This window comes from Gobio gobio (assembly GCF_949357685.1).
Source record: "Gobio gobio genome assembly, chromosome: 16".
In the NCBI taxonomy this organism is placed as follows: domain Eukaryota; kingdom Metazoa; phylum Chordata; class Actinopteri; order Cypriniformes; family Gobionidae; genus Gobio; species Gobio gobio.
This window is the reverse complement of record NC_137109.1, coordinates 3386229-3401166: the sequence shown is the minus strand read 5'-3', so window position 1 is coordinate 3401166 and position 14938 is coordinate 3386229. Positions and strand designations below refer to the sequence as shown.

Genomic DNA, 14938 nt, shown 5'->3' with positions numbered 1-14938 from the left:
GTATCGTACAGCTCCGGGTATCCACATATGATTTTGTCCTCATTGTTGTCACTACTGGAGCAAGCTCCTGATTGTTTAACGCGGCACGAATATCCGGCAAAGTTCCGATTTTTCAACTTGCGCGATTCGGGCGAATCACTCGTTTCGCGCGTCAAACGCTCAATTTGCGCTGTCATTCGCGCACATCACGTCATTCACGCCGCAGAATGTCTATTCGCGTCTTTGCATTGAGTTAACATGTAAATCACTTGCGCTTAACGCTTCAATCTCGTCTGGTGTGAACGCACCATAAGAGCCGCGTGACTGTCATGTGTGCGTGCCTCGCTGACAGGACCAAACTTACAACGCACGTGATTTTAAAACATAAGACGGTGCCCAGATTTCACTTGTATTGTTAATGAAAGTTTGGTTTTCCATAGCCTAATTGTTATATAATTCAGATGGTTTTATGGTATGCCAAAAAGTGTTTATTTTTAAGTGATCGTTGATACATTTTACCAGTATTTACCATACTTTCAATACAAAAATTTAAATATGAAAAACATGCAGTATGAAAATTCGTCTTTATAATCAGGGTTGTCTTTTATTCTGAACAATACAGTAATATATTTTCATATTAAAATCGTGAAATACGCAATAATATTGTAAAAGCAGAATGTTTTTTTAGCTAATACGTAAATCCCATTTTATGTAATATTACGTGTAATATAATAACTTAAAAATTAAATTTTATCGCATTTCTTTCTTTGGTGAAAAACAATCAACAGAAAATCATATTTGTCACTCTTTATCATGAGAGTTTTGATTTTGCAAAACAAACGTTAGCTTTTACGTATATCAGTTCTAAGCTTTAATACGCTAACATGTTTTGTCTGCCAGGCTCTGATGACAAGACCAATGTAGAAATAGTGATTCTCATCGGGACGGGAGTCATCGCCATCTTCTTCTGGGTCCTTCTCCTCGTCATCTTCTGCAACGTGAAGCGGGTCAGCCTTTCCCTTTACAGCTCGCCAGAATGTAGCAATTCAAGATTTGTACTCTGATGTCTGCAAGGCTTTTCCATAACAATATGCAATTACATCAACAATGCCTTGCCTTCATATCAGCATGAGTAGTGGAGTCAGCAGTTCTGCCGGCCCCGGGCTGGCTGTTTCTGCGCTCTTAATAGGCTGCGGGATCATCCAGCTGTAATTGTTATGATGTTGTCCTGCAGGTGAACCCAGCCGATATCAAGACGGGCTATCTGTCCATCATCATGGACCCGGGGGAAGTGCCTCTCGAGGAGCAGTGTGAATACCTGCCGTACGACTCCAGCCAGTGGGAGATATCCAGAGACCGCCTGTGCCTCGGTACTCTCACAGATCCGTCATTTCAACAGCTCTGATATAGGATTCAGCTTGGCACAAATGCAGAACACTCATGGCTTGCATCCCAGAATTAAAGCATTTTCCTAGATATTTTCTCAGGGGAGTCTTAATTCAACATTAGGCTTGACCTGAGATCTATGGGAATGTGAATGAAATATGTTAAGCTTAGCTGGAGGACTACTTACAGTTGTTACCCGAGGTATTTTGATATCACCTGACCCTTGTCCATGTTTGCAGGGAAGGTGCTCGGGCACGGAGCTTTCGGGAAGGTGATTGAAGCTTCTATCTTTGGACATGACACGAAATCCTCTTCAAACACAGTGGCTGTCAAGATGCTGAAAGGTTCGATCTTCCCCTTAAACTGCAGCGAATACAGAAATGCACATTGACTTTGACATGCGTTTACTAAACTTTTGTGTATGACAGAGGGAGCCACAGCCAGCGAACACAAAGCGCTGATGTCCGAACTCAAGATCCTCATTCATATCGGAAACCATCTCAATGTGGTCAACCTTCTCGGAGCATGTACCAAACCCAACGGTATGGATGCACCATTATAGAACTGATACTTTTGTTCCTGGATGCGGATTTGGTGATCTCAGATTGATGTGTGTGGTCAGAGTGAGGTGACAATGACACATGCAACGTTTGGTGTCGATATGCCAAAGCATTGCAGAGAGTTGTTTTGGCATGATGCAGCAACTTTGTTGCTGCGCTTTACAAAAACCGCTTTGAATATCGACACGAAATCAATAACTATGTGTCGGCAATGTCTGAAGATGATACGACTCGATTTTGGTGAAAATCAAACAAATTATCTAGGAGGAGTATGAAAAGTAAATTTTTAAAGAAAATCAAAATGGCGGACAGGAAGTTTGGCCGACTATGGCAAAATTGGTATTTATGTTCTCGGCATGACCCAAGAAAAGACCTGTTTCATTGCAATAGGCTAATTTGATTAAAAGTTATTCGCATTTTTGGAAGCTTCATCATAACTTTTGACCACAAGGGGGTGCTGCCCCGAAACTTTTAGAGTACCGTCACCGATGACACACACCGAGTTTCATAACGATACGCCAATGCGTTCGTGAAATATAGCATTTTACAACATTTTCAAAATGGCTGAGCAATGGGCGTCACTAGGCCCTTTTTAGGGGGGCCTAGGGACGCCCATTAATCATCTGCGTTAATCAGTGTGTTCTTCAATCCGAGCAGAGCGCACGTCAGAAGCAGAGGTGTGTGTGTGTGTGTGTGTGTGTGTTGATCTGAGCTCTCATTGGTCTGTCACCGCTCGTCAATGTCAACATATTGGAGAAAACCAATCAAATCAGAGTAGGCGGGCTTTATGTTCACAGAAGCTGCTGAGGCTGAGCACGAATCTTAGCAGCGCGACTCGATGTCAAGTGAGAGATATGAAGCTAAACTAAACATTTCATATTTGAGCTGCTTCTTTAAGTCAGAAATGATAAACAAATGACAAAAATATTCAGGCAAATTAATAAACTTTTGTCTAATTTCGCCATTTTGATTTGAAAAAGGCCTAATGTCATTTATAATATAATTAACAAACAAGAAATATTAACTAAGCCGTTTTCTTCAGATTAGGCATAAGATTAATAGTAACGAATGTGTGCATATTGTAAATTAATAATTCCATTTGTAGCATTCAGTAAATAAAAAAGTTCAGCTTTTTTCAGCCTGTATTGGGCATAAGATTAGTAATGAATGTGTGCATATTGTGAATTAATTTAATAAACTTAGTTACCTAGCTTTCCTGTTAGCCTTCGAAAATGATTCATAAAACATATAAATATCAGTTAAACATATGTTGACTTTCTTCACTGACAAAAATGAAAAAAACTTTATCAGTCATATCTGCCCACTGACATGGTTTTCAAGCTATTGTTTTCACATTTTTTGGACACATTTTTTCAGAACATCTTAAAATGCAGATATGTTGATCATAAAAATAAAAAATGTCTTTAGGGGCCATGCCCCCGAAACGAAATAATAAGCAGCCAATATCCTAATATGCATACTAATAAGCTACTAGTTAATAGTGAGAATTGGACCCTAAACTAAAGTCTTAGCAATTTTTTTTGCATACCCTCACTGGGGGCTGAGCCGCCCTAAAATGAAAACCCTAGAATCGCCCCTGGCTGACGCCCAAAATGGCCGATATTGGGTATCGTTCGACTCATTATGCTACACTAAATCTAAAGAGACCAGTTTTGTGATTTTTGACCAAACCAGAAGTTATACGCAAATTAAAATGTTCATAGCTCCTGGCCACTAGGTGGCACTGTGCTGAAACTGTTCAGGTAGCTTCAGGTATTGGTTGTCATAACACACACCAAGTGTGGTCAGAATACACTAAAGCATTGTGGAGATATAGCCTCGCGTTCTTTTTGGTGCGCTCTTCGTCGAATTTGTTTGCGCGTTATTCAAGAACGGTTTGACGAATCAACTTGAATTCCATAACTTTTTTTCGGCATGGTCTGAAGATGATCTGGTTAAATTTTCGTGAAAATCGGAACAACGCCCTAGGAGTAGTTTGAAAATGTTGATTTTTCAGAAAATTCAAAATGGCGGAAAACATTTAAAGACGGAAAATGGCGTCATAGGATGCAATCGAAAATCGTTTCAAAAGTTTTTAGCACAAAAATTTGGACAGGTGGTGGTGCTAGAGGGATTGTGTTAGAGACTCCAAATTTGCTATGCTGACAGTTCAGACTGTCTTCTATCAGTGTGCCAAATTTCACAAGTTTCCTGCAAGTGGTTCTATGGGCGGCCATAGACTCAAGAGCGGAAGAAGAAGAGTAATAATAAGAACACCAGCGATTACAATAGGCGTTCACCAGCTAGTGTGAAAATAGCCACAGCCTTTCAAACTTTATTGTTTAATTGTGTCCCTCAGTCTGTTTATCTGCTTTGTCTCTAAACCTCTGTGTTCAATCTGATCGTCAGGTCCTCTCATGGTTATAGTGGAATATTGCAAATATGGAAATCTCTCCAACTTCCTGCGTGCCAAGAGGGAGTTTTTCCTTCCATACCGGGTGAGAGACGCTCACGTTTATAACATGAAGAATAAGCACTACGGTCAGTAGTAGCTCAGATGTGATGTGGCGTAACATGAGCTTGTGTTTGCAGGATCGTTCTCCTAAAACCCAGAGTCAGGTGCGGCGAATGATTGAAGCGGGTCAGGCCGGCCAGCGTGAACACGAGCCCTCCACCTCCTCCAGCATCAGCGCGCCGGCGCAGTCTCGCGGTGAGGGCGCAGATATACACATACAGATCTAATTACGACCTCAGAAGTGGGAAGTAGAAACGTGCTGGAACACGCTAACATGTTAATTCATGCTACCAATGCGCTAAATCTTGGTAGCAGCGCGCTAGCAAAATGTTAATTCATAAATCATGTTAGCAGGGTGGTAAAACATGCTAGTGATGTGTTAAAACTAGGGCTGTCAAAAGATTAATCGCGATTAATCACATCCAAAATAAAAGTTTGTGTTTACATAATATATGTGTGTGTACTCTGTTAATTATTATTTATATATAAATACACACACAAGCATATATATATTTAAGAAAAAAATATTATTTTATATGTAAAACATTTATATTTATATATATTATAGATTATATAAATGTATATACAGTATATACATGCAAATATTTCTTAAATATATACATGAATGTGTGTGTATTTATATATAAATAATAATTAACAGAGTACACACACATATATTATGTAAACACAAACTTTTATTTTGGATGCGAATAATCTTTTGACAGCCCTAGTTAAAACAAATGCTAGCAAAATGTTAAATAATTCTAGCAATGTGTTAAAGCATGCTATCTGTCGCTAACAAAGCCAAGCAAATAGTTTACATGCTGGCAACATGATTCATGCTAATTCATGCTAGCAATGTGCTAAAAGATACTAGCAACATGTGTTAAAATATGTTAGCAAAACAAGTTAAATAATGTTAACAATGTGTTAAAACATGCCATTAACAAACTAATCCATTCTGCTTATGTTAATTCATAACAGTAATGTATTAAAACGTTAGCAGCATGCTAACTCATGCTATAACAGCGTGCTAAAACACATCAACATGCTAATTCATGCTAGCAATGCGTTAATTCATATTGTCAAATGTGTTAATTAATGCTAGCAAACATGCTAAAACATTTTACCAGAATGCAAACTCAAGTTAGAAATGTGTTAATGCATGATAGTAAAACGCTGATTCATGCTAACAATTAGCTAATTTATGATAGCAACATGATAAATCATGTTAGCAATGTGCTAATTAATGCTAGCAAACATGTTAGTATCACACAAACAAACTAATTCATTCTGCTCATTTTAATTCATAATAGTAATGTATTAAATATTTAACATTAGCAGCATGCTAACGCATGCTATAGCAGTGTGCTAAAACACACCAACATGTTAATTAATGCTAGCAATGCATTAATTCATGTTTGCAAATGTGTGAATTAATGCTAGCAAAAATGCTAAAACATGTTAGCAGAATACAAACTCATGTTAGAAATGTGCTAATGCATGATAGTAAAACGCTGATTCATGCTAACAATGAGCTAATTTATGATAGCAACATGATAAATCATGCTAACAATGTGTTAAAACATGCCATTATCAAACTAATCCATGCTACTAATGTTAATTCATACTAGCAATGTATTAAAACGTTAACCGCATGCTAACTCATTCTATAGCAGCGTGCTAAAACACACCAACATGTTAATTCATGCTAGCAATGCGTTAATTCATGTTAGCAAATGTGTTAATTAATGCTGGCAAACATGCTAAAACATGTTAGCAGCATGTTAAATCATGTTATGAATGTGCTAATGCATGATAGTAAAACGCTGAGTCATGCTAACAATGAGCTAATTCATGATAGCAGCATGATAAATCATGTTAGCAATGTGCTAATTCATGCTAGCAAAAATGATAAAGCATGTTAAGAATGTGCTAATTCGTGCTAGCAAAATGCTAATTCATGATAACAATTAACTAATTCATGCTAGCATGATCATAAATCATGTTAACAATGTGCTGATTCATAGCCTAATAGTAATGTGGTAAAACATGCTAGCAAACATGTTAAAACATGTAAGCAGGCTAAATCAGGTTAGGAATGTGCTAATTCATGCTAGTAAAATGCTAATCTGTGATAACGATGAGCTAATTCATGCTAGCAACATGATAAATCATGTTAGCAATGTGCTAATTCATAATAGTAATGTGGTAAAAAATCCTAGCAAACATGTTAAAACATGTTAGCAGAAGGCTAAATCATGTTAGGAATGTGTGCTAATTCACACTAGTAAAATGCTAATTCGTGATAACAATGAGCTAATTCATGGTAGCAACATGATAAATCATGTTAGCAATGTGCTAATTCATAATAGTAATGTGGTAAAACATGCTAGCAAACATGTTAAAACATGTAAGCAGGCTAAATCAGGTTAGGAATGTGCTAATTCATGCTAGTAAAATGCTAATCTGTGATAACGATGAGCTAATTCATGCTAGCAACATGATAAATCATGTTAGCAATGTGCTAATTCATAATAGTAATGTGGTAAAAAATCCTAGCAAACATGTTAAAACATGTTAGCAGAAGGCTAAATCATGTTAGGAATGTGTGCTAATTCACACTAGTAAAATGCTAATTCGTGATAACAATGAGCTAATTCATGGTAGCAACATGATAAATCATGTTAGCAATGTGCTAATTCATAATAGTAATGTGGTAAAAAATGCTAGCAAACATGTTAAAACATGTTACCAGGCTAAATCATGTTAAGAATGTGCTAATTCATGCTAGTAAAATGCTAATTCATGATAACAATGTTCTAATTCATGTTATCAACATGATAAATCATGTTAGCAATGTGCTGATTCATAATAGTAATGTGGTAAAAAATCCTAGCAAACATGTTAAAACATGTTAGCAGAAGGCTAAATCATGTTAAGAATGTGTGCTAATTCACACTAGTAAAATGCTAATTCATGATAACAATGAGCTAATTCATGGTAGCAACATTATAAATCATGTTAGCAATGTGCTGATTCGTAATAGTAATGTGGTAAAAAATGAAAGCAAACATGTTAAAACATGTTAGCAGAAGGCTAAATCATGTTAGGAATGTGCTAATTCTTGCTAGTAAAATGCTAATTCATGATAACAATGAGCTAATTAATGCTAGCAACATGATAAATCATGTTAACAATGTGCTAATGTATGTAAGCAAACATGCTAAAAATGCAAGCAGAATGTTAAATCATGTTAGGAATGTGCTAATTAATCCTAGTAAAATGCTAATTCCTGATAACAATGAGCTAATTCATGATAGCATCATCATAAATCATGTTAACAATGAGCTAATTCATGCTAGCAGCATAATAAATCATGTTAGCAATGTGCTGATTCATAATAGCAATGTGCTAAAACATGCTAGCATAATGATAAATCATGTTAGCAATGTGTTAAATCATGCTATTAACAAACTAGTAATCACGACTTCAGAAGTGGGAAGTAGTATTTTTCTGATAGCATAAATCATACTGAACATCCCACAGAGGGCTATAAGAGTTTAGTGAGAAACTGAGCCATATTAAAACAGCAGAACATTATGAAGACTTCAGGCAATAGCAACATCGTCAGAAGCACTTACACCTGAGCTATCGCCCACACGTTTGTATTAAATCTGAAAACCTTCTGATGTGAATTGTTCTCTAGTGTATTAAAGCGCTGTGTTTGTTCTTTCCGCGGCTGCAGCGGATGATCTCTGGAAGACCCCGCTCACGATAGAGGACTTGATATGCTACAGCTTTCAGGTGGCACGAGGGATGGAGTTCCTGGCATCTCGTAAGGTACATCACTGAACGACTTCCTCCCGCTCCACCTCTCCGATCCTCAGTCGCGATTAGCGGATTCAGCAGTGAACTTTAGCTCTCTGATAAAGTCATAAAACTCCACCAAGTGTCTATTGCAAGCAAAGCCTAGCAACTAGCTTAGCACATGCTAGCAATATGCTAAAACATGTTAGCAAAACATAATCATGTTAGAAATTTATTAAAACGTGTTATTGACAAGCTAATCCATACTAGTAACATGTTAATTTGTTAAAATGTTAGCAGCATGTTAATTAATGCTAGCAATGTGTTAAAACATGTTCTTTTCATGTTAGCAATGCGCTAATTCATGTTAGCAAAGTGCTAGTTAATGGTAACAAATGTTGTTAAATCATGTTAGCAATGTGCTAATTCATTCTAGCAAAATGTTAATTCATGTTAAATGGGCTAGCAAGATGTTAAATCCTGCTAGCAATATTTAAAAAAAATATTAACATGCTAATTTATGGTAGCAACATGTTAAAACATGTTAACGACATGCTATTTCATGTTAACAACGTGCTAAATCATATTAGCAAACATGTTAATTCATGTTAGCAATGTAATAAAACATGCTAGCAAACATGTTCAATAATGTTAACAATGTGTTAAAATATGCTAGAAACAACGCTAAATTATGTTAGCAATATGTTAAAATATGCTAATAGAATTCTTAATCATGTTAACAATGTGTTAAAACATGCTAGCAAAATGTTACATCACGTTAGCAATGTGTTGAAATAGGCTAGCAACATGCTAAATTATGTTAGCAATATGTTAAAATATGCCAACAGCATTCTTAATCATGTTAGCAATGTGTTAAAACATGCTAGCAACATGTTAAATCACGTTTGCAATGTGTTGAAATAGGCTAGCAAAATGCTAAATTATGTTAGCAATATGTTAAAATATGCTAACAGCATTCTTAATCATGTTATAAATGTTTTAAAACATGCTATTAATAAGCTAATCCATGTTAGTTACACGTCAATTCATGTTAACAATGTGTTATCAGCATGCAAATTCATGCTAGCAATGTGGTAAAACGTGTAAACATGTTAATTCATGCTAGCAATGTGTCAATTCATGTTAGCAATGCGTCAATTCATGTAGCAATGTGCTAATTCATGTTAGCAACATGTTAAATTGTGCTATCAACTTGTTAAATAATGCTAGCAACATGTATCTTCATACTAGCTACATGTATATCCATGCTAGCTACATGTATATCCATGTTTGCTAAATGTTAATTCATGCTAGCAATGTGCTAAAACATGCTATCACCGTGTGAAATCATGCTAGCAATGTGCTAATTTATTTTAACAACATGCAAAAACATCTAACAATGTGTTAAAACATGCTATCACCATGTTAAATCTTGCTAACAATGTGCCAAAAAAATGCTATCACCATGTTAAATAATGATAACAATGTGCTAAAACATGGTATCACCCTGTTAAATCATGCTAGCAATGTGCCAAAACATGCTATCACCATGTTAAATAATGGTAACAATGCGTTATAACATGCTATCACCATGTTAAATCATGCTAGCAATGTGCTAAAACATGCTATCACCATGTTAAATCATGATAGCAATGTGATAAATCATGCTATCACCATGTTAAATCATGATAGCAATGTGTGCTAAAACATGCTATCACCATGTTAAATCATGCTAGCAATATGATAAACCATGCTATCACCATGTTAAATCATGCTAACAATGTGCTAAAGCATGCTATCACCATGTTAAATCATGCTAGCAATGTGCTAAACCATGCTATCACCATGTTAAATCATGATAGCAATGTGCTAAAACACGCTATCCCCATGTTAAATCATGCTAACAGTGTGCTAAAACATGCTATCACCATGTTAAATCATGCTAGCAATGTCCAAAACATACTATCACCATGTTAAATCCTGCCAGCAATGTGCTAATTTATTTTAACAACATGCACAAACATGCTAACAATGTGTTAAAACATGCTATCACCATGTTAATTAATGCTAGCAATGTGCTAAAACATGCTGTCACCCTGTTAAATAATGCTAGCAATGTGCTAAAACATGCTGTCACCCTGTTAAATCATGCTAGCAATGTGCCAAAACATGCTATCACCATGTTAAATAATGGTAACAATGCGTTATAACATGCTATCACCATGTTAAATCATGCTAGCAATGTGCTAAAACATGCTATCACCATGTTAAATCATGATAGCAATGTGATAAATCATGCTATCACCATGTTAAATCATGATAGCAATGTGTGCTAAAACATGCTATCACCATGTTAAATCATGCTAGCAATATGATAAACCATGCTATCACCATGTTAAATCATGCTAACAATGTGCTAAACCATGCTATCACCATGTTAAATCATGCTAGCAATGTGCTAAACCATGCTATCACCATGTTAAATCATGATAGCAATGTGCTAAAACACGCTATCCCCATGTTAAATCATGCTAACAGTGTGCTAAAACATGCTATCACCATGTTAAATCATGCTAGCAATGTCCAAAACATACTATCACCATGTTAAATCCTGCCAGCAATGTGCTAATTTATTTTAACAACATGCACAAACATGCTAACAATGTGTTAAAACATGCTATCACCATGTTAATTAATGCTAGCAATGTGCTAAAACATGCTGTCGCCCTGTTAAATCATGCTAGCAATGTGCTAAAACATGCTATCACCCTGTTAAATCATGCTAGCAAATGTGCTAAAACATGCTATCACAATGTTAAATAATGTTAACAATGTGCTAAACCATGCGATCACCATGTTAAATCATGCTAACAATCTGCTAAATCATGCTAGCAACAAAAAATATATAAAAATGAGCTTTAAAAATGATAGAAATACTACATGATAAACCTTCCAGGCAACCTTAAAGTTGGTCCAGCCAAGCTTAACTTCCTAGTGTAGATGTGCTGGTCTGTAGTGAGGTGTGGGTCTCTGATGTTTTGGCTCTGACTGTGGCAGTGCATTCATCGAGATCTGGCGGCCCGCAACATCCTCCTGTCCGAGAGCAACGTGGTGAAGATCTGTGACTTTGGTTTAGCGCGCGACATCTACAAAGACCCCGACTACGTGCGCAAAGGCAACGTAAGAGAAACCCTCCAGCATTAGCATGTGCTGTAGCGTCCAGCTTTCCCTCACAGTGACTGTCCTCTGTCTTCAGGCCAGGCTGCCTCTGAAGTGGATGGCGCCGGAGAGCATCTTCGACAAGCTGTACACCAGTCAGAGCGACGTCTGGTCCTTCGGAGTGCTGCTCTGGGAGATCTTCTCTCTGGGTGAGTCTCCAGCTGCGCCGCTTTCACTGTTCAACTGCACCATATTGACAAAAGTGTTGGGACGCCTGCCTCTACATGCACATGAGCTTTAATGCCATCCCATTCTTAATCCGTAGAGTTTCTTAAGGTTTAGGAGTGTGTTTATGGGGATTCTTCATTTGTGATGTTGGACGAGAAGGCCTGGCTCTCAGTCTCCACTCTAATTCATCCCAAAGCTGTTCTATCGGGTTGAGGACTCAAGTTCCTCCTCACCAAACTCCTCATCCATGTCTTTATGGAGGCGCTTTGTGCACTGGTCAGTCATGCTGGGACAGGAAGGGGCCGTCCCCAAACTGGTCCCACAAAGTTGGGAGCATGAAATTGTCCAAAATGTCTTGGTGAAGCATTAAGAGTTCCTTTCACTGGAACTAACCCCTGAAAAACAACCCCACCCCATAATCCCCCCTCCACCAAACTTTACACTTGGCACAATGCAGTCAGGCAAGTCCCGTTCCCCTGGCAACCGCCAAACCCAGACTCGTCCATGGGATTGTCAGAAAGAGAAGCGTGATTGGTCACTCAGAGAACACGTCTCCACTGCTCTAGAGTCCAGTGGCGGCACGCTTTACCCCACTGCATCCCACGCTTTGCATTGCACTTGGTGATGTAAGGCTTGGATGAGCTGCTCGGCCATGGAAACCCATTCCATGAAGCTCTACACACTGTTCTTGAGCTCATCTGAAGGACACAGGAGTTTGGAGGTCTGGAGCTCTTGACTCTGCAGAAAGTTGGCGACTTCTGTGACCCTCAGCATGTGCTGACCCCGCTCTGTGACCCTCAGCATGAGCTGACCCCGCTCTGTGACCCTCAGCATGCGCTGACCCCGCTCTGTGACCCTCAGCATGCGCTGACCCCGCTCTGTGACCCTCAGCATGTGCTGACCCCGCTCTGTGACCCTCAGCATGTGCTGACCCCGCTCTGTGACCCTCAGCATGCGCTGACCCCGCTCTGTGACCCTCAGCATGCGCTGACCCCGCTCTGTGACCCTCAGCATGCGCTGACCCCGCTCTGTGACCCTCAGCATGCGCTGACCCCGCTCTGTGACCCTCAGCATGCGCTGACCCCGCTCTGTGGCCCTCAGCATGCGCTGACCCCGCTCTGTGACCCTCAGCATGCGCTGACCCCGCTCTGTGGCCCTCAGCATGCGCTGACCCCGCTCTGTGGCCCTCAGCATGCGCTGACCCCGCTCTGTGGCCCTCAGCATGCGCTATCCCCGCTCTGTGGCCCTCAGCATGCGCTGACCCCGCTCTGAGACCCTCAGCATGTGCTGACCCCGCTCTGTGTGGCTGAGTTGCTGTTGTTCCCAATCGCTTCCACTTTGTTATAATCCCACTAACAGTTGAGTGTGGAATATTTAGTGTAATATTTGGCCTTATTGCACAGGTGTCCACCGATCACGGCCCTACACTTGAGTTCTCTGAGCTCCTGAGAGCGGCCCATTCTCTCACTAATGTGTGTAGAAGCGAACACACACACACACACACACACACACACACACACACACACACACACACACACACACACACTCCTGAGAGCGGCCCATTCTCTCACTAATGTGTGTAGAAGCGAACACACACACACACACACACACACACACTCCTGAGAGCGGCCCATTCTCTCACTAATGTGTGTAGAAGCGAACACACACACACACACACACACACACACTCCTGAGAGCGGCCCATTCTCTCACTAATGTGTGTAGAAGCGTCTGCAGGCCTAGAGCTGGAGTTACACACCTGTGGCCATGACACAAAACATCATGAAACACCTGAACTCAGTGATGTGGAGGGGCGGCTCAATACTTTTGGCAATATCGTGTGTGTGTGTGTATATAAAACTTCTATAGAGTCTTGATTGTCCCTTGTCCCATCAGGAGCGTCTCCATACCCGGGCCTCCAGATCGATGAAGACTTCTGCAAACGACTCAAAGACGGTACCAGGATGAGGTCACCAGACAACGCGTCCCCTGAAATGTGAGCATTGATTGATTGAGTGTGTGTGTGTGTGTGTGATGATGTCATACAGTGATAGACGCTGAGTGTGATGTGTGTTCTGGCAGATACGGCATCATGTTGGCCTGCTGGCAGGGCGAGCCCAGGGAGAGACCCACGTTTCCAGCTCTGGTGGAGATCCTGGGAGATCTGCTGCAGGAGAACAGTCTACCGGTGAGGAAACCATTGAGAGTCGGATCCGGATCGCGTTGACTCCACATGTAGCAGATGTGGGCCGGATCTGGGCTGACGCTATGTATGAATGGGCCGGAATAAAGAGCTAAGCGACTTTGACCAGGGCCAGATTGATAAGGCAAGGCGACCGGCTCAGAGTATCTCTGAAACTCTTGTGCTGTGGATCAGCAGGATGAGAAGTATCAACAGTGTCGGATGAGGGACGAACACAACCAAACACTCATCGATTCACAGGTGTCGGCCCAGATCCGGCCCACATCTGGGTCAGTGGATTCCATGCATACTAGATATGGGCCGGATCTGGGCTGCACAATGTGTTAAAACCAGTTAAAAACCATAGCATAATGCTATTGTGGATTGACAAAGACATATACGCCCCGCGGGTTTAACATGCCAAACTGCAAAGTCACGTGATTTCAGTAAACGAGGCTTCGTTACGTCACGTTTCGAAACATTCTGAAATCTCTGTGATCTGAGGAATCATGAGCAGGGGCGATTCTAGGGTTTTCATTTTAGTGAGGGTATGAAAAAAAATTGGTAAGACTTTAATTTAGGGTCCAATTCTCACTATTAACTAGTAGCTTATTAGTATGCATATTAGGATATTGGCTGTTTATTATTACTTATAAAGCAAATATTAATGCCTTATTCTGCATGACCATATTGTACATCCTTTAATCATACAACGCAGGCTGGTTTATAATCACTGAGATCCCACATGTGAGGTTAGGAGGATTCAGAGGCTTGGCTCCCCCGAGAAAACGTTGATCTCCATGATCTACACATCTGCATTTTAAGATGTTATGAACGCCAAAAAATTAGAAAACAACAGCTTGAAAACCGTGTCAGTGGCAGATATGACTGATCAAGTTTTTCCATTTTCGTCAGTGAAGACAGTAAACATGTTTAACTGATATTTATATGTTTTATGAATAATTTTTTTAGACACGTTAATTTACTGAAGGCTAACAGGAAAGCTAGGTAACTAAATGTATTAAATTAATTCACAATATGCACACATTCATTACTAATCTTATGCCCAATACAGGCTGAAAAAGCTGAACTTTTTTATTTACTGAATGCTACAAATGG

General features: G+C 39.6%; 1 protein-coding gene across 2 annotated transcripts in view; it reads left to right on the top strand.

The window, feature by feature from the left end:
• Positions 1-14938, top strand: part of flt4 (fms related receptor tyrosine kinase 4) — a 125000-nt gene that overhangs the window by 79140 nt on the left and 30922 nt on the right. For both annotated transcript variants that reach the window (XM_079838385.1, XM_079838386.1), the window contains 11 exons: positions 880-986; positions 1214-1349; positions 1605-1709; positions 1794-1907; positions 4335-4423; positions 4518-4635; positions 8189-8283; positions 11308-11430; positions 11507-11618; positions 13534-13633; positions 13720-13825. In XM_079838385.1, coding sequence (XP_079694511.1) covers positions 880-986; positions 1214-1349; positions 1605-1709; positions 1794-1907; positions 4335-4423; positions 4518-4635; positions 8189-8283; positions 11308-11430; positions 11507-11618; positions 13534-13633; positions 13720-13825 — 1205 coding nt within the window. The remainder of the gene's footprint in view (positions 1-879; positions 987-1213; positions 1350-1604; positions 1710-1793; positions 1908-4334; positions 4424-4517; positions 4636-8188; positions 8284-11307; positions 11431-11506; positions 11619-13533; positions 13634-13719; positions 13826-14938) is intronic.